Source organism: Oratosquilla oratoria, chromosome 35 (genome assembly GCF_046742065.1).
Source record: "Oratosquilla oratoria isolate Oo_2021 chromosome 35, ASM4674206v1, whole genome shotgun sequence".
In the NCBI taxonomy this organism is placed as follows: Eukaryota; Metazoa; Arthropoda; class Malacostraca; order Stomatopoda; family Squillidae; genus Oratosquilla; species Oratosquilla oratoria.
In genome coordinates this window covers 40286275-40306274 of record NC_134811.1, presented here as the reverse complement: position 1 = coordinate 40306274, position 20000 = coordinate 40286275, and the positions used below count along the sequence as shown (strand labels likewise).

Sequence of the window (20000 nt, the reverse complement as noted above, 5' to 3'; positions counted from 1 at the left end):
CCTCCGACATCTTAGGCCAAAAAGCTAACTTTTGCAGCCGGTCTAGAGTGACTTGGACTCCGCCATGACCTGCCATAGGAAGGAAGTGGGTAATGCGTAAGGCATACCAGGCGAAGTTCCTCCAACTGGTACGCATTCCTGCGCGAGTGATATAGGAGTCCGTCCGGGAGGAGCCGAAACTCCTTGATCGGCACTCTTAAGCGTGGGACCCTTGGCTCTACTGTCGTGGCCCCCTGAAGATAATTTTTTTTTTTTTTTTTTTTTTTTTTTTTTACCCAAATCAGGGTGTTCATCCTGCTCCTTCCGGATCGCTAGTTGGTTCCATTTGACGGTGTCCTCCTCAGTGTTTGAGTTTCCTTGGCCACCCGTGACTATGGCCGACACTATGAAATCAGCTGTAGGGTGGTCTGCTCCCCGTATCCTAGAAAGCGCGTCAGCGACGATGTTCAATCTCCCTGGGATATAGTTGACTTCAAGATCAAAGTCGGCGATCGCCATTTGCCACCGGAGGATCCGAGTGTTGGTGCCCTTAGCAGTGAAGAGCCAGACCAAAGGCTTGTGATTAGAGGGCGATTTATCGTGAGGCCGTAGACCGGCGCTAATGCTTCTCTCTCAACGGTACTATACCTTCTCTCGTGCTCATTAAGAGTGCGACTGAAATAGGAGAGTGGGCGTCCCCTACCTCCCTCGTCCTCTTGCTGAAGCACGCCCCTAATCGCTGAAGCGCTGGCGTCAGTGGTGAGTAAGATATGTTTCGCAAAATTGGGGTAAAGGAAGACCACCGTGGAGGACAAATGGGATTTGAGGGACTCAAATGCATACACCTGAGCAGGTGTCCATGGACCAAACTCACGATCTATGTGCTTCCTAGCTACTTCACTCTTCGTCATATCCACTAGAGGCAGTGAAATCTCAGCAAAGTTTGGGATAGATTTCCTGTAATATCCCGCTAATCCCAAAAAGGAAAGCAGCTCTTTCTGACACGCTGGCTGTGGGAAAGTTTTGATGGCTCTAACCTTCTCTGGTTGAGGCTTTATCCCCTCCTGGAATATTACATGCCCTAGGTAGGCGACCTCCTTCTGGAAGAAATGACATTTCTCCAGCCTCAACGAGAGGCTCGCCTCTTTGCAACCTCTGAAGGACATCCTCAAGGTTCTTGAGGTGATCGCACCAAGATGTTCCCAGAACAATGATATCGTCCATGTACACCATCACACTACCCCTGACAGCCCAGTCAGCACCTGGTTCATCACCCTTTGAAAACAGGATGGAGCGTCTTTTAACCCAAAAGGAAGGGATATAAACTCATAGTGACCCTCGGGCGTCGAGAACGCTGTTTTCTCGCAGCTGCTCTCCACCAGCGGGATTTGGAGATACCCCTGTTTAAGGTCTAACAGTGAAAATATGACACTGGCGCCGAGCCTCCGTAACATGGAGTCGATATGGGGAAGAGGGAACCTATCATCGACCACGTGTTGGTTTAGCGCTCGAAAAAAGAGACAGGCGAATGGTCTTATCCTTTTTCACAACTGAAACGATAGGAGCATTGTAAGGGGAATGGGATGGGCGGATGATCTCCTTACGAAGCATATCCCCAATCTGTTCCCGTATCTCTTCCCTGTATTTCTCAGGCATGTGATATGATTTGCGGTATACTGCCGGTCCAATGGTCCTAATCTCATGGAAGAAGTGAGGCGTCACGGTATTTATATTTGGGAAAAATTCCCTTCTTCCTGTCGTAGCTTACCATCGCGGGAGCTATCCACTTCCCTGGACGCCTGAACCGTTCCCATTGATACGTTAGTTCCGCCATCTACCAGCGCGATCTCCCCTAAGAGGGTAAGGTCCCCAACCACGTGGTCTTTCTGGATCTCAAGGGTATCAGGGCCTAAGTTCAGAAATGGGACTTTGCACCAGGACTTAACATCTTCCGTCCTAAGCAGCTCTACCACTCCCTGGCTGAGCAGGCTGGCACCTTCGGCGTATGTCCGTGCCGTGAACAGCGCCGAGACGACCTGACCCGCGGGAGCGAGCTTGTCTGCCCTCTCTAATACTATTCCTAGTGTTCCGCCTGAGAAACCTGGCACCCAATGAGCCTCGATGGTTTTAACCGGTAACGTGGCTGCCTCATTTACCACCTGACGACTCTGGCTCTCCTCGCATAAGGTGAGCATTGGTGTTATGTGATCAGCCGTCCCTGCAAAGATTACCGGAATATCCTTGCCCTCGACTTTGAATGTTAATGGACGGAATGTTAAAGTCACCTTGTGCGCAGCGAGGAAGTCAATACCCAAAATCAACTTAGCAGGAAGTCCCTCAGCAGGGATTATGAAGAAGAAATGTTCAAACTGGAAACCCGCTAGACCAAACCTAACGATAAACTTGCCAAGATTAGGTAGCTCTGAACCATCGGCCACTATGATTCTAATTGCACCCACCTGAGAGCCTTTCGTGGTAACAGTGTGTGTGTGTGTGTGTGTGTGTGTGTGTGTGTGTGTGTGTGTGTGTGTGTGTGTGTGTGTGTGTGTGTGTGTGTGTGTGTGTGTGTGTGTACATATAACAACGCATTTTTCCCCCTTTATAAAGGAAGTATTAAAAAAACAAAGGCAGAATAGCCGCTCCCACCATTTCAATCCCCACATACTCCTCTCTAATTCACCCACCTCCGTCCTTCTAATCTTGGTTCTTCCTGGATGACGGGTTATCCCTACATTTTGCTCACTGCCCTGGGTCAGAAGCAATGTAGCAAAACACAGCATATCCACAGCAAGGCCGCTTCATTCAATCGGCGACCACCCCTCTCCGTCTCCTCATGCAGAAAAAGAGAAGACGAGGAGAAATCCCTTCGGACTGAGTCAAAATATCATTCACACATACTCCCTCAAACCCCGTCCCGCACCCGTTCCTTCCTCAACAGACATTTCTTTCTTTCCCAGTACCTCTATTACCCCTTTCCATCCATCTCATCCTTGGTTATCCCTTCATGTTGACTCATTCCACATATGCCTTCCACACCTCTTTAACTGATCTTTCTTCACTCATTCTCTCCCTGTGTCCAAACCATCCCAATACTCTTTCACCAACCTTATCTACCAACTCAGTAGTCGTCACTCAAGTCAGGTCTACCAACTCAGTAGTCGTCACTCAGGTCAGGTCATCCGGGTAGCTGCTTCAATTAGTGATATGGCGAGTGGTTGTGTTATCGTGTTCAGCGCCGATGAGGTACAATCTATATTTAGTAGAATTAAAGCCTTGGAGAATGCTGTAAAGTGCCTTAAAGAAGAGAATCGAGTTCTCCGCTCGAAGGCCCAAAACACGGAAGACAAAACTAGCTATGAGCTTGGATGGAAAGCGACGAAAAACAAGATGCGGAATAGTGGAAAAAAATCCTCACCAGCACCACTCGTTTACAAGAGCTCGTTTCAAGCAGGAGCGAATCTGCAGGAAGAAGAAGCAAATGAAATTTAAGAGAAGAAGGGAAGGGCAGACGCTGGATCCTTGCCCACAGGTAAGATTTTGAATGTAGGAGACAGTCAGGTGAGTTACTTAGACAGGGCTTTCTGCGATAAAGATAGGAAACATAGGACGCAGGTGTGTTTCCCCGGCGCGGGGATAGGAGATGTTAGAGATAGGATTGAAGAGTGTTTAGTAGGGGAAGGTAAGGACCCTGTAGTTTGCTAGTGCCGGGGGCAATGATATAGGTAAGTTAGGGAGTGAGGATGCACTTGTCGCCCAGAGGATTTTGGCTCCTTGCTGAATCCCTTGAGCGAGAAGTAAGCATCCTACAGGGTTTTTTTTTCGGGTAGATTACGTGGGAGTAAGGGGGGGGGGAGTATCGGAATACATTTTAGGCAATAGAAAAAAATTAGAGAGGGACTGAAAAGAATCACCAAAGCAGGTAGAGAGAAGATAAACTTAAAATTTACTATACAAATAGCAGAGGCATAATTAACAAAATTTATTTGCTGCGAGTTAAAGCATGCGTAGAGAACTTCGATATTATAGTTATTATTGACTTCTGGCTCACAAGGATAGGGTTGGCAGGAGTGGGGGAGGTGTGGCACTTTTCGTTAAGGATACAATAAACTGTATTATCAACAATTCGATTAAGGAAGAGAACTGTACGGAATCCATTTGGGTAGAGATTACAGGCAATAATAAGAAAGTTATTATTTGCGTCTTATACAGACCTCCTAACTTTAGCATTGAGCAGACTGATCCCCTGATTCATGAAATTCACAGAGCTTCCCAGTACAAAAATTGTAATAGTGAATTATTCTTGTGTGTTGTATATACATGTTTGCAGTGTTGTTTATTTATTGTTATATATTTATTATTGTATATTTCTGTGAGCATTTTTTTTATATTCACAAATGCGATTCATGTATGCTTTTCGCGCCTCAAGGGTTGGCGTGGGTCAGTCTTGTTCTCGCATGCTAAGTGTACGCACGTTGTTTGTGCTGTGAAATATTTACTTTAAACAATTGAACTTATGGTTTCATTTAAAGCCACCCTAATACATTTTGGTGGCAGCGTAAAAACAATTATTACATGAACTTTCTGTAAAGTGATATGTACTTTATATTTCAATAGTCTTCCAAACTCAATTTGAGTTTTGCATTGTTGTGAAATTTGGAGCCGGCCGGCATTTTGCGCGAGTATTTTTTTTTTCTTCTTCTCTGTCTTCCTTTCTAGTTTTCTAGGATTACAGGATTTAATAATTTCTAAGAAGTGATGGTGCTAAGGAACAGTGTGTTGCTAAGGAACAGTGTATTGGCAAGGTCCGCCACGTGATTTATTGAGAGACGAATGCTTCGTGGTTCTTCGTGTTCTGGCTTCGTTTGAACCTTTGTTTATCGTCATTGTCTTCAGCATTGGTGCAACACTTGCCTATGGTTACTGTGTTTATGACAATTAACTTGGAGACTGGATGAGGACGGATTACTGTTCATGCCTAGACTGAATGAAGAATTGTCCTGCGTGATAGCCGGATTCACGTCGCCTCCGACTTGGTATTTGCAATTGTTTATCAATATTTTGCATTTACATACATTTTCCTGTAGTAAGCATTCCAGTAATCTTCTTTTGAGATTTTTTGATAAATTTTTGTATAAATTTGATATATTCATAACCGGGCGTGTTGTCTTGGCTGCCATGTTTGTTTCCTTCGTGACGTCATTTCATTGATGGTCACGTTTTCTTTGGTTGTTTGTAAGAAACTGGTTGTTTATTTTATTCATTCATTTTTTTTTATTATTATTATTATTATTATTATTATTATTATTATTATTATTATTATTATTATTATTATTATTATTATTATTATTATTATTATTATTATTATTATTATTATTATTATTATTATTATTATTATTATTATTATTGTTGTTGTTGTTGTTGTTGTTGTTGTTGTTGTTGTTGTTTGTTGTTATTATTATTATCATTATTATTATTATTATTATTATTATTATCTTTATTATTATCATTATCATTATCATTATTATTATTATTATTATTATTATTATTATTATCATTATTATCATTATCATTATCATTATTATTATTATTATTATTATTATTATTATTATTATTTATTATTATTATTATCATTATTATTATCAATCATTATCATTATCATTATCATTATCATTATCATTATCATTATTATTATTATTATTATTATTATTATTATTATTATTATTATTATTATTATTTATTTATTTTTTTTTTTTCTATGTGTTGGACATTGTTTTACGACCATCAGCCTAGATGGATTAATTTTTCCTGTAAAGAGGCTTGTGTTTTTGTAAAGCGGTCGCAATAATTAATGTATAATTTTTCTGTTTTTATCGTCAATGTTATTATATAGTGGAGTGCAGTTCCCTTGCCCCCCTTCTAATACGTCTAAGCCAAAGGTACCATCTTTTATTAGTCCCCAAATACCATCTGAAACAATGGCACATCACTTGACCTTATTACAGCAGGATCCCTTTGTTATTAAATTCTCAGGCCAAGATACCCATTATAAGGCTATAGATTTTATTCACCAATGTGAGGATGCTATAGTGAACTCCAATATTTCGACTGGGCCTGAAAAGATCTCCGTTGTGAGGTCCCAGCTTGTGCCAGATTCTCTGGCATCTGAGTTGCTGTCTGCGTCGTGCTTAGATCCCAAGTCTTTGGATTATAATTATGACATCTTTAAGTCTAATTTCATTAAAAGATTTTCAGATACCCCTGGTGGCAATTCTCTCAAATGGTGTTTCAAACTGGCTGACACCCTCGTATCCCGACTGGGTACACTTGAGTATAGTCGTGCACAAGCTCAGGCCAGTATAATTGTTGTTGATGCATTAGATTCACTCTCACATTCAGACTGGGTAGATAATGGCACTATCACTTTAGATATGTTTCGCCTTATTTTGGAATTTTTTATGTATATCTTTTTTTTTGTGTGCCTTTTGAGAGAAGAGCTGCATCTTTGTGTATTAGCAATGCTCTTTAACATGTCCATGTCCCTTGTTCTCCTCAGTCCTCTCAGTCTACAGTTCCTACTCATAGTTCCCCTCAATCTACAGTTACCCCCTCTCCTTATATGTGCCTTTTGTAACAGGTCTGCTCATTCAAGCGATTTTTGTCACCACCGTAGGCGCCAGGTACATAAGTCAAGACAGTCCCCTGTTCGCAGGAGTGTATCTACTGTTTCTTCTAATATGACGCGTGACCTTTCTAGAGTAGAACCTCAGGATAAACTCAGTTATTGCCATATCCATGGTCATTGTAAACACTCAACTGATCAATGTTTCAAGTTTTTGAAACTTAGGGATGAGACTTCTCATCAGCCTCGTCAATCCCATTTTCCCCAGCGCTTGTTTCACAACCCAAAGATTTGACCAGTAATGTTCGGTCTCAAATAATCTCCTTAGTGGCTGTTGAGTCTTCTCACTTACCTTCATATTTCTTATTAGAGATACGCCTATTTCAGTCACTGTAGATACTGGTGCAGAATGTAGTCTCATAAGTAGCGTGGCTGATTTTGATCTCCGGGAATTGTACAATCTCCCTTTATCTCCCTTTTGTAATAACTTGCATTCTGTGCAAGGTTCTCCCTTACTTGTTTTTGGATCTGTTTGTCACTTTCGTTGTTGTTTCTGGTATTGCCCTTAAGTGTGACTGTCTCTTGGGTATTGATGCTCTTACAGCTCATGGCATAGATATTTCTCCTAGTCGCCGTTTAGTGACTTTCTGCAATTTTGATATCCCTGCATCAGATAGGCCAATTTCTGTTTGTGATTCTACTGTGCTTCCTCAGTCCGCACATTTGCCCTCACCAGCTTCTAAGCGCTTTAACCCTGCTTCTCATTGAGCTGCTGTTGTTATAGGGGAGCATCTTATTGGACCTTCAAGTTCTGTTCGAGTTCCAGTGCGCGTTTCAGGTGCCCCGATAGGGTCTGACATTCTCTCTTTGCCTGACTTTCTTCGTATTCGTCGCCTTGCATTAGAAGGAACTCTCTCTACTGTTCGCGAGGATCATGTTACCACGGCGATGGTAACCAACGTCACGGGTGCTCCTATTCCCATCTCTCCTGGCAGTCACATAGGCTCCTTTGAGGTGGTTGACATTGTTGCTTTCCAGGACTCGCCTATTATAGCAGCTTTTGTGCTACAGTCTCCTCCAACACGTGACCCTGCTCTCTTAGCTCCTGAGTTTGCTACATTTGTAGGCGAGATTGATTTTCCTGATGAGGCGCCTCGTCTCCTTGACCTGTGAGTTACCCACCGTCGGGCTTTGGCTTTGCCCGGTGATCCATCAGGTGTTACAGACCGTGTGGTTCATAGAATTGATCTTTAGCCAGGTACTCGGCCTGTTTACGTCCCCTCTTACAGGTTACCTCACTCTCGTCGGCTTATAGCCCAGTCCTTGGTTGATGATTTATTGCGTGAAGGCGTTGTACAGGAGTCCCACTCAGAGTGGAACTCGCCTCTTCTCCTGGTGCCTAAGAAAGATGGATCTTTTCGCCCAGTTGTTGATTACAGGCGAGTTAACGAGGTCACTGTTCCTGACCATTACCCTTTGCCTGTCATAAGTGACCTTCTCCAGTCTATTGGTACTGGTAATACGGTGTTCACCACCTTGGATTTAAAAGCAGGTTTTTGGCAGATAACCCTGGAGAAGTCTCGTAAAGTCACGGCCTTCTCGACTCCCAGTGGGCCTTATGAATGGCTTCATTGACCCATGGGTTTGCGGAATGCCCCTTTGACTTGCCAACATGTTCGTGCAAAGCCTGTTACCATCGTTGTTGGTGATCATGTTTATAGGAGCATGCCTGACCGCCAATCCAAATTAAATTGTAAATTTACAGGCCCCTTTTTGGCAACTGAACAGCTATATCCCAACAAGTTCAGGGTTTTTAACCCATCTAAGGGACTTAATGAGGTTTTGCATTCTGACAGGCTTAAGAAGACTCAGGTGTCCATACCTGCATTTACCCAGCCTCCCCCAAAGCTCAATGTTCCCATTGTGTTACCCGTTGTTTGCCACTCGTATCATCTACGTTCCTGAAGTACAATGCCTTGATGGTCGAATGAGCCTATTGTATACATTTGTGTTGTTTTTTGTTTTTGTTTTTTTGTTTTTTGTATCCCCTATCCCTTACTATTGTAAATTATGTAAATTCCTTGGTGCGGCCTCAATTGTGCTTGGCGTATCTGAGGTGGGGATGTAATCTTTGGTTATATTACAAGCTCTACTATTTTTGTCTACCCAAAGGTATTTTGTTTTTCCGGTTGTCCTATGTCTATTGTGTATTTCATATGTATGTTGTAATTGTTTAAATGTTTCATGTCCCGGACGTCCGGTAATTGCTGTGTTTTTGTGTTTAACTGGCGCCAGTTTTTTTATGTATTCTTGTATTTGTATACAGTTCTTGTGTGTATTTCTTGTACTTGTATCCATTTCATTTTGTGTATATCTTGTTTTGTGTATGTATTGCATTTATGTCATGTAATTATATGTGATATGATAATGTATAGGGTGTGCTGATGAGCCAATTTCTTTCCACACTTTTGTCATTCTCATGTGGTGTGTATGGAATCAGGTATATATTTTGTCCATTTTGTCTTGCTGTGGTCAATTGTTTTTCTCGTTTGCTCAGTGGGGTCACTGAGTGGTGGTGGCCGAGCAATGTAATGGTGACATACTTCTTGTGTGTTGTATATACATTTTTGCAGTGTTGTTTATTTATTGTTATATATTCATTGCTGTATATTTCTGTGAGCATTTTTGTTGTTGTAATCGCATGTGCGATTCATGTATGCTTTTCGCGCCAACTCAAGGGTTGGCGTGGGGCAGTCTTGTTCTCGCTTTCTAAGTGTACGCACGTTGTTTGTGCTTTCAAATACTTACTTTAAACAATTAAACTTATGGTTTCATTTAAAGCCACCCTAATACAAAGTGTTGTGATCATGGGAGATTTTGATTATAGAAACATTGACTGGGAAACTTTAATAGGAAATCAGGAATCAAAGAAACTGCTAGATGTGGAGTTGGATAATTTCCTTAGACAAGTGATTACCGATTCTCCGAGGGGAGTAAATAGTCTGGACTTAGTTTTAACTAATAATGAGCACCTAATGAGTAACGTAAAAGTGGGAGATAGTCTAGGCTTTAGCGATGATCAAGAAATAAGATTTAATATTATTTGGGAAGAATAAAAAAAGTACGAATAACGTCCAAGTACCAGACTTCAGGAGAGCAAACTTTGACAATATAAAAACCTATTTGAAATTTAATATGAAATGCCATGCGGACGTTTCGGACGTTTCGAGTCTCGGTGCGTGACCGGGGGTCAGGTCAGGACCAGAGGTCGGGTCACGGAGGGTAATATACTTACCTTGGATAAGGTCATTTGGGGGTGAGGGCTCAATAGACAGGTCAGCGATTTGCATGAAATGTATAGCAATCTAACTAATTTAATAATTAATACACATAATACATTTGTCCCCCTGAAGTCAATACGGAAAAATAGTAATACTCCCAAATGGATGACAAACAGATTGAAACATGAGATCGGAATGAAAAGAGGACTTTACGTAAAAATAAAAAACGGGGAAACACATCTTAGATCAAGATATAACGAAATGGCAAAGCTGGTTAAAAAGAATGCACGTACAGCGAAACGTAATTATGAAATTAAGGTTGCTAGTCAAGCAAGAATCAACCCAAAGGGGTTCTTTCATCTGTATAGAACAAAAAATAAAGAAAGAATAGGACCACTTAACAACTAATGAGAGGTTAGATAAAGTACCTGAATGTGATCCGATTTTCAGAGGGGATAAAGAAAGTAGTCTATCTAATATCAGCATTAGTAAAGTAGAATTAGTCAAGCATTTTAAAAGACTTAAAGCTACAAAATCCCCGGGTCCAGACGAAAACTTTTCGAGAATGCTAAAGGAGTGTAAATTTGAAATCTACGACCAGTAAACTGAAATATCTAATTTATCAGTAGACACTGGTTTTGTGCCTACTGCTTGGAGGTAAGCAAACGTTATTCCTGTTTTTAAGAAGGGAGATAGATCGTCTATATACAACTACAGGCCAATCTGTTTGACATCGGTTATAGAAAAAATGCTTGAATCAGTAATAGTAAATAGACTCAGAGAACACATCGAAAGACATAATTTAATTCGTGATTCACAACATGATTTCTCCAAGGGTAAGTCATGTGTGACTAATCTTTTATCCTTTTACACCGAAATATATAAGGCGTCAGATAACAATGATAATTACGATGTTATTTACCTTGACTTTAGCAAAGCGTTCGACTAGGTGCTACACCAGAGACTACTAAATAAAATCAAAGCCCATGGTACAGGAGGAAAAGTGTTAGAATGGATTAGAGCTTGGATTAGTAACAGAAAACAGGGGGTCACCATAAATGGAGTAAAATCTAGGTGGGGCAATGTTACTAGTGGTGTCCCCCAGGGCTCGGTTTTGTGTCCCTTGTTGTTCATTATGTACATAAACGACTTAGACGACGGGATAAATAGTGATGTTAGTAAGTTTGCGGATGACACTAAAATAGGACGCCTAATTAGGTCAGAAGACGACGCAGAGATTCTGCAGGATGATCTTAACAAATTGTTCACATGGTCGGTGAAATGTGAAATGAACTTCGATATCTCTAAGTGTAGCGTGTTAAACGTAGGGCTACACAACTCCGAAAATAGATATAGCTTTGATAACACGCTTTTAGAGAAAATTGAGTGCGAGAGAGACTTTGGAGTTCTAGAGAGTCCGGACCTTAGAACCAGGAAACAGTGCAGATAGTTAGAAACATCCTTGACTATGCGGTACAGTTTTGGTCTCCGTCCTACAGAATGGACATCAATTCACTAGAATCAGTACAGAGAAGATTGACCAAAATGATACATGGACTCAGAAATTTGCCTTACGAAGAGAGGCTTAGCCACCTTAACTTACACTCTCTAGAAAGACGCAGAGTGCGGGGTGATCTGATAGAGGTGTTCAAGTGGATCAAAGGTCTTAACAAAGGTAATGCAATCAAGGTCATCATATTAAAAAAACAGGGCAGGAGTCGCAGTAATGGTTATAAACCGGACAAATTTAGATTTAAAAAGGAAATAGGCAAGAATTGGTTTACTAATAGGGTGGTCGACGAATGGAATAAACTTAGTAACCATGTAGTAAGCACTGAAACTATCAGCTGTTTTAAGAAACGCTTAGCCAACTTTATGGATGGGGATGACAGGTGGTGATGGATACGGAGCTGCCTAGTGTAGGCCTTATGGTCTCTTGCAGTCTCCTTCATTTGTATGTTCTTATATTCACCCACGCTCTCCTCCTTACCTTCTCGTTTCTCTCTCTATCCAGCCTAGTAACCCCTATCATACTTCATTTGCATTTTATCTCAAACACATTCAAACTGTTTTTCCTCTCTTTTTTCCATGTTTCTGCCCCAAACAGTGCTGACGGCACAAACATTCCTTACTACAGTCTCTTCTATGTGTGGTGCCGTCGATTAATTAGTGTTTAACCAAGAGCACCTCCAATGGGAGTGATCAGAGATACCCACATAAGGACGATTTGGGAAAAAAGAAATCAAGCTTGATTATTTAAAGGTATACGCTGCCACCACCCAATCGTCTATATGGATATATCTGACCATAAATGGAAACTGCTCCTTGTTATTCACGTCTGACTCCGTCCCCTTTCCTCAGGTCGTTCGGGGTTGGTTCTGGGTAGCGAAAAGGCCTATGTCCAAGTGGGGTAGTAAAAGAATATATGTGAAGGTTTTCTATGTGTTAATTATTACACTGAAGCAAAAATGTAGTAAGAAAATACAAAAGTATATTGTGGTTTTCTCCAACTAGACAATCTATTGATCCATACAGTATGAAAAATACATGGGTATGCGAGATATTTAATAGCACAGTTTTTTTGCTTATGGGCATAATAAGTAAGGTCATAGGCACGTGGAAAACCGTGGTTATTTACGCTCCAACCTTCCGGTCACTGTATAAGTCTACTTACAATATTGTGTCCCCCTTCAACCCCGTATTCTTATTAGAGAACGATCACAGACAGAATTGTACTCTAAGGATTACACTCGCATAGCTAATGTATATATGCGTGACACCGTCTAACACCTTCCACGCAAAGTGTTTGTGGAGTACACTCCCTTAAACCCTTTTTTCCCTGTTATCGGGATAGTTCTTGGCAGCAGACTCAAAACTTAATAATAATAATAACTATCTACCTACTGTACCTGCACTATATCATTTAACTCACATATTGACATTTATTTTCATTAATCTTACAGAGCGCACTGACATACCTGTTATCGGGATAGTTCTTGGCAGCAGACTAAAATTTTAGCTGCACAAAAAAAAAAAAAAGAAAACGAGACGGCTATGTGTTCGTATCTATGGGTAAATCACTAACCTCCCTTGATGTACTATTTCGTAAAACTTCATTTTGCTTCTCAACACAGCCCCTAGCTGCTACAATCCCTAAACTATTTCTCTAGTGGAATCCTGAAGTGAAAGTTGGGAATTTTTCCTATTCCTCTTAAAGTTAATGGTCCTAGTTTACGGCTCTGTCCGAACGTGTCAGTGACGTCACGGGTGGGCGGAGCTACGGTGCGCCCGCTATGTTCGAGAACATTCTAATGTCGTCTCCAAGATTAGTTGAACCAAAATCAGTTTAAATATATTTGTAGCTACCTCCTATTAAACGTTTTTCTTCAATGATTATAGTGAGGCTCTTTGCCAACGCATCTTGATGGGTAGACACAGAACAAAATAAATTCATGATCTATCAAGGCTCTATTTTCTACTTTGCTTCTTGGTTAAATAAAACCGTCACGGCGTCCATACTACCCAGTCTCTCAAGTTAACACTCAAATAAATAAATAGATAAATAAAACGAAATTCCAAAAATAATATCCCTTCAAAATTCCTGTCCTTACATATGCATCCATTCCTAAATGTCTTTATATCATTACACATTTAAATTCCCAAAACATTTACTCGCTTCTCTCAATCTACATTCTACCTCCACCTCCACTCCTCCCTTTCCCGCCACAATTGCAACCAAGTATCTAAAGCTATACGCTTCCTCCAGTCCCTCTCCCTTGATACTCACTTCCTATTTGCTGTCACTTTCTCCCCTTGAAAATATCATCACCATACTTTCATCCACATTTATCTTCAACTTTCTAATTTCGCATACCTTCCAAAACTCTGTCACTATATTTCCTTAATCCCTCCTCTGATCCTGCCAAAAGTGCAGTGTCAGCAAACAAGAACTGGCTTATCCCCCATTTCTAATCATCTTCATTCCCCGACCCATTACCTTTGCGTTTACTTCTCGCACCACCCAACCCATGTATAAATTAAAAAGCCAAGGCGACATAACGCATCGGTGGCGAAGTCCCACCTTTACCTCAAACCACTCAATTATTTACTATATATTATAAATTGTATATTATATATAATATATGATATATCATATATTATATATTATATATTATATATTATATATTGTATATTGTATATTGTATATTGTATATTATATATTATATATTATATATTATATATTATATATTATATATTACATATGATATATTCTATATTCTATACTCTATATTATACATCATATATTATATATTATATATCATATACTATATATTATATATTATATATTATGTATTATATACTATATATTATATATTATATATCATATATTACATATTATGTATTACATGTCATATATTATATATTATTTATTAAATATTATATATTATATATTATATATCATATATTATATATTATATATTATATATTATATATTATATAATATATATTATATATTATATATCATATATCATATATTATATATTATATATTATATATTATATATTATATACTATATACTATATACTATATACTATATACTATATACTATATACTATATGTTATATATTATATATTATATATTATATATTATATATTATATATTATATATTGTATATTATATAATATATATCATATATTATATATTATATATTACATATTATATATTATATATTATATATTATATATTATATATTATATATTATATATTGTATATTATATATCATATATTATATATTATATATTATATATTATATATTATATATTATATATTATTATATATTCTATGTATACATATGTGTTTGTATGTGTGTGTGTGTATTTACCTAGTTGTATTTTGCAGGAAGGGGAGCTATGCTCGTGGTGTCCCGTCTTCATATCTCATTTTATTTAAACTGTTTTTAAATTCATGTATTGCTTTTGCACACACCACTTTCTCATCTAACTTGTCCAAGTGTCTATTACTCTGTGAGGATAGCTGTTATTTTTCAGATCTTTTCTATAACTGTCTTTCGTGATTTTCTTTCCGTGTCCTCTTGTATTTCTATCATCCCATTTTATTATATCCTCTCTATCAATAGTTTCTATGCCTCTCATGATTCTATAAATAGTTTTCAAATCTCCTCTCTCTCTTCTTTGCTCTAATGTCTACAGCTCAAGTTTTGCTAGTCATTCTTCATATGATAGACTTGAGAGTGTTGGTGCCAATTTTGTAATTGCTCTTTGTATTCTTTCTAGTTTTATTATACATTTTTTTTTGTACTTGGTGACCACATCGTTGCTGCATATTCCAATCTTGGTCTTATCAACGTGATTAGTATTTTCTTCACCATTTCTTCTTCCAGGTATGTAAAGGCCAATTTGGTTGTTCTTATTGAATTATAAGTTTCTCCAAAAATCTTGTTAGTATGTTTTTCAGGTGACATATTATTCATAATAATGACTCTCAGGTCCTTCTCATTTTCTATTTTTTTTATTCCTTCTCCCAATTTATATAATCCTATTATTATTATTATTTTTTTTTGCTTTTTCCAAATTCCATTATACTACACTTCTTAGTATTGAACTCCATCTCCCACTTCCTACTCCATTCCCATACTTTATTGAGATCACTCTGTAGTGACTCACAATCTTCTTCAGTGTTCACTTTTTTTTAACAGTTTTGCATCATCTGCAAAGAAGCTTATAAAACTTTTAAATTCTTCATCCATACCATTAATACATATAGCAAACATTATTTGGGCCAGAACTGTTCCTTGTGGAACACCACTTATTACTTCATCCCAATTACAGTGTTTGTCTCTTATCACTACTCTCATTTTTCTTTCTTGCAAAAAGTCTTCCATCCATTTAAGCAGTCTACCCTATATTCCTCCTTCAGTTTCTAATTTCTTAAGCAACTTCTTATGTGGTGCTTTGTCAAAATCTTTTTTTAGGTCTAGAAATGCACAATCAGCACATCCATCTCTTTCTTGTATTATATCTATTAGCCTTGAATAGAAACATATTAAATTTGTGACGCATGATCGTCCTTGTCTGAATCCAAATTGCCTTGGATTTAGCACGTGTTTTTTTTTTCTCTAAATACTTTACCCATCTACTTTTGATCATTCTTTCACAATTTTTGCTATTGTACTTAATAGAGAGACTGGTCTATAGTTGGTGGTGTCTTCTTTATTTCCCCCTTTATATATTGGTACTATATTTGTTTTTGTCTTCCAATCCTTTGGAACTTTTCCTTCTTTCAAGGAACTGTTTATTATGCTATGCATTTTGTCTGCCAGTTCATTCCTGCATTCTTTCAAAATCCAGTTTGCTATTTCATCTGGTCCATGCAATTTTCTGATATCAAGATTACTCAAGTGTTTCATTATTTCATTCTTTGTTACTTCTATTTTTTTCATAGGGGGGACTTTCTCTTCCCATTCGATCTCTCCAGGTTGTATGTTCTCCCTTGTAAACACCGATTTAAAATGCTTGTTCATAATTTCTGCCATTTCTATTTCCTCTGTGTATTCAACTCCTCCTTGTCTTAATTTCTCTAATTCTTGTTTGTTTTTCAGTTTGTTGTTTACAAATCTGTAAATAGTTTTGGTTGATCTTTACATTTTTCTATGACATCTTTTTCATATTTTCTCGTTTCCTCTCTGCACACTTGTACATATTCATTTCTATAACTAATATAGATTTTTCATTTTTCAGGTCTTTTGTATTTTCCATTTTGTCCAAGCTATATCTCTTTTATCTTTTAACTCACTACAACTTTTGTTGTACTACACTTTACATATTCTTTTTCTTGTTTTTGTCTTGGGACATACTTTTCCACTCCTTTTTTATTTTATTATTTTTTTTTTTCAAAATGTTCTATTTTTCTTCCACTGTTGTTTTCTCTTTGTATATTCTTTCCCAGTTTTCTTTTTGAAAGAATTCTCTTATTTTATAAAAAAAAAAAAAAATCATACGTCAATCTTCCTTTTCTATATTGTTAATTTCTTTTCATATATTTTTCCTCATTTAGTTCCATTTCAATCAATACGTGGTCACTTTTACTTATTGGTGTCCTATATTCAATCTTTTCCACTATTTCAGGTTCTGATGTGATTATTAGGTCTAGTCTTGATGGTTCTTCTTCATTTCTATACCTAGTGTTCTCTTGAATCCATTGTGTCATTGTGTGGTCAATAATCATCTCGAGTAGAACATTTCCCCATGAGTCGTCTCCACCCTTTACTGTCATCTCTTCCCAGCAGACTTCTTTGCAATTAAAGTCGCCCATCATAACTATTCTTCCTCCATCTTCCATTATCTTTTTTAATGTTATCCTTGTGTCTTCTAACATACTTTTATGTTCTCTCTCTTCCCACGAGGCTGTTTTAGGAGGCACATAATTTATTACAAACTTTCAGCTCATCTTATCTCTGTCTTCCACTTCGATCATAATCATCTCTACTCTATTATTTCCATATGTGACACTCCTCACGTTTATATCCTTCTTAGTCAGGAACATAACTCCACCCCCTTGCTTTGTCTCTCTGTTTCTAATCCAATAATTATATGCATCATGTCCTACACTGTTGGGTGGTAGTGGACCTTTTAAATTTGTCTCTACAATTCCCATCATGTCCGGTTCTTTTTCCTTCAGATAATCATTCAGTTCGTTCAATACTGTTAATAATTCATCTATATTTGTGTAGGACACTCTTAATTTTTTGCTACTTCTATTGTGTTTTCTGTTTTCCTTTTGCTTTTCTCTGTTATGACACATTTCCTCACTTTCATATTCACTACTCTCCAATAGAATTTTTTTTTCTGACTCTGATCTCATCTCGTTTTTTTTAGCTTCTTGTCTTTTTGTCTTCTCATCCTGTCTTTCCTCTTTATTCATTTCTCTTTTTATCCATACCTTTTTATATTGTTCACTTGCTGCTAGTTTCCCTGTTTTTGCTAAGATATTCTCTGCTGTCGTTTGTGACCTGAATTTAACCTTAATTGGTCTGGTCTTATCTGTACTATATTTCCCGAGCCTATACATCTCTTCAATTTGTTTCACGGTTTCAGGTTCATCTTCCTGAACTAATTCTAATAAACTGTTTACTTTTTCTTTTTCCTCTTTGATTCTTGTGGTTCTATTTAGATTATACTTCTCTTCCATTCCTAATATAATTATACATTTCTTTTTATCTGCTAAGTCTCTTACTATATTATTTTCTTTATTATTATTCTTTAATTCTTCATTCTCATCTTTTACTTCTTTTAACTGTCGTTTTAATACTTCTATTTCTTTAGTTAGTTTTTGGTTCACCTTCTCTAATTCTTCCAATTTTTCAACTCCCTGCGTGATCTGAGTGAGTTCACCGAACCTATCCTCCCAATATTTGACAATATTCTCGATTTTTTCTTCTAGGCTTGCTAATCGGGGAGGGTTTGGTTCCCCCCCCCCACACACATTAAATCCTTGGAAATATTTACCTTCACCTTCCATTGTGCTGCTCTTGTCTATATTTCTAATCTCTACATTTTTGTTAATCCCTTCTTCCTCACTAAATTCATCTGGCCCGCGTTTGTTTACATGGCGTCTGCCTGCCTGGAACAAGTCCTCCCTTCCTCATTTCCTTCCATTTCCCTCAGTAATCCCTCCCCTTATCCTTTTTCATCACCTTCCCACTACACCACGAGCTTTCACCTTCCCTATAAATACAACACAGTTACTTCCTTGTCGTTGTGATCCTCGAAATTCTTGGATAACTCCGGAGTCCGAACTTTGCTGCCACTTTGACCGACGCGCGCGCGCGCGTGTGTGTGTGTGTATGCGTGTGTGTCTCTGTGTGTGTGTGTGTGTGTGTGTGTGTGTGTGTGTGTGTGTGTGTGTGTGTGTGTGTATGTGTGTGTGTGTGTGTGTGTGTGTGTGTGTGTGTGTGTGTGTGTGTGTGTGTGTGTGTGTGTGTGTGTGTGTGTGTGTGTGTGTGTGTGTGTGTGTGTGTGTGTGTGTGTGTGTGTGTGTGTGTGTGTGTGTGTGTGTGTGTGAATAAAACTTAATACCCACTATCTGAAAGTGAGATTAGAAGTGAAAGACTTTTTCAAATAGTGTGTATCAAGTCGAATTTCCCAATATCTTATGAAAATATTTTATACTAATTTATATATATATATATATATATATATATATATATCCATATATATATGTATATATATATCCATATATATATATATATATATATATATATATATATATATATATATAAATTTTCTATATATCTATATCCATATGTATATATATATATATTATATATATATATATATATATATGTATATATATACAGTATATTGTTACGGGACGGGCTGGTTAGTGAAGAGACGTTACGTATAACGGATAAGTGCTTAAGAACCAGCTCACTTCTAGAAGCCAATGAAGGACTGAATTATCTGGTCAGGGCCTAGATAATTCGTAAGACTAGAAGTAAAGGTAACAAAGAAGATTCCAGGAAAGGAATATTAAACTAGCGATAAAACTAGTAAACGAAATTATTAATATGGAAAATATTTACAGGCAATCAACACAAAAGAGAATGGGCAGTAGGGTCAATGGGACCGTTACACGATTATAAGAATATGGAAATTATCGTTCAAATAAGAAACACAAGATACGTATACAATATGGTACTATCTAAGTACAAAGAGATCAGGAACATGTATCAAAATAAGTAATAAGTACAAATATAAGTATAAAGTAATGCAATGTATATCAGACACGTAATGTAGGCAAAAAGGGTGATCACTTCACACCAATCGTCTCATGAGTCTAAACTTCTAGTTTTTATCAAGAGATCAATATGCGAGAAAATGACAAGGAGTGAGCGATTTCCACCGCTTATATACCATTGGACCGGAAGCGGGATACTTCCGGTTAAGGGTGCGGGTGAGCGAAAGGGGGGGAGGAGGGTAAGTTAACACACGTCAACATGGGTAGTTTTAAGACCCTCGACTCGCTTGAACAATCTACTTATTTAGTAACTGTCAAATCTGTGCGCTCCGAACTATTCAGGATTTCGCTTGTCTGTTTGTTC

The 20000-nt window shown here is 37.9% G+C and overlaps 2 protein-coding genes across 2 annotated transcripts in view; both read right to left on the bottom strand.

The window, feature by feature from the left end:
• Positions 1–1212, bottom strand: part of LOC143018747 (uncharacterized) — a 2622-nt gene extending 1410 nt beyond the window's left edge. The window contains exons 1-4 of the mRNA XM_076174330.1: positions 1017–1212; positions 628–895; positions 276–421; positions 1–69 (exon numbers count right to left, since the gene is read on the bottom strand). The exon at positions 1–69 is cut by the window's left edge and continues 153 nt beyond it. Of these exons, the coding sequence (XP_076030445.1) occupies positions 1–69; positions 276–421; positions 628–895; positions 1017–1212 (679 nt within the window). The remainder of the gene's footprint in view (positions 70–275; positions 422–627; positions 896–1016) is intronic.
• Positions 1213–8646: 7434 nt separating this feature from the next.
• LOC143018746 (uncharacterized) overlaps positions 8647–20000 on the bottom strand; it is a 16098-nt gene continuing 4744 nt past the window's right edge. The window contains exon 3 of the mRNA XM_076174329.1: positions 8647–8709. Within this exon, the coding sequence (XP_076030444.1) occupies positions 8647–8709 (63 nt within the window). The remainder of the gene's footprint in view (positions 8710–20000) is intronic.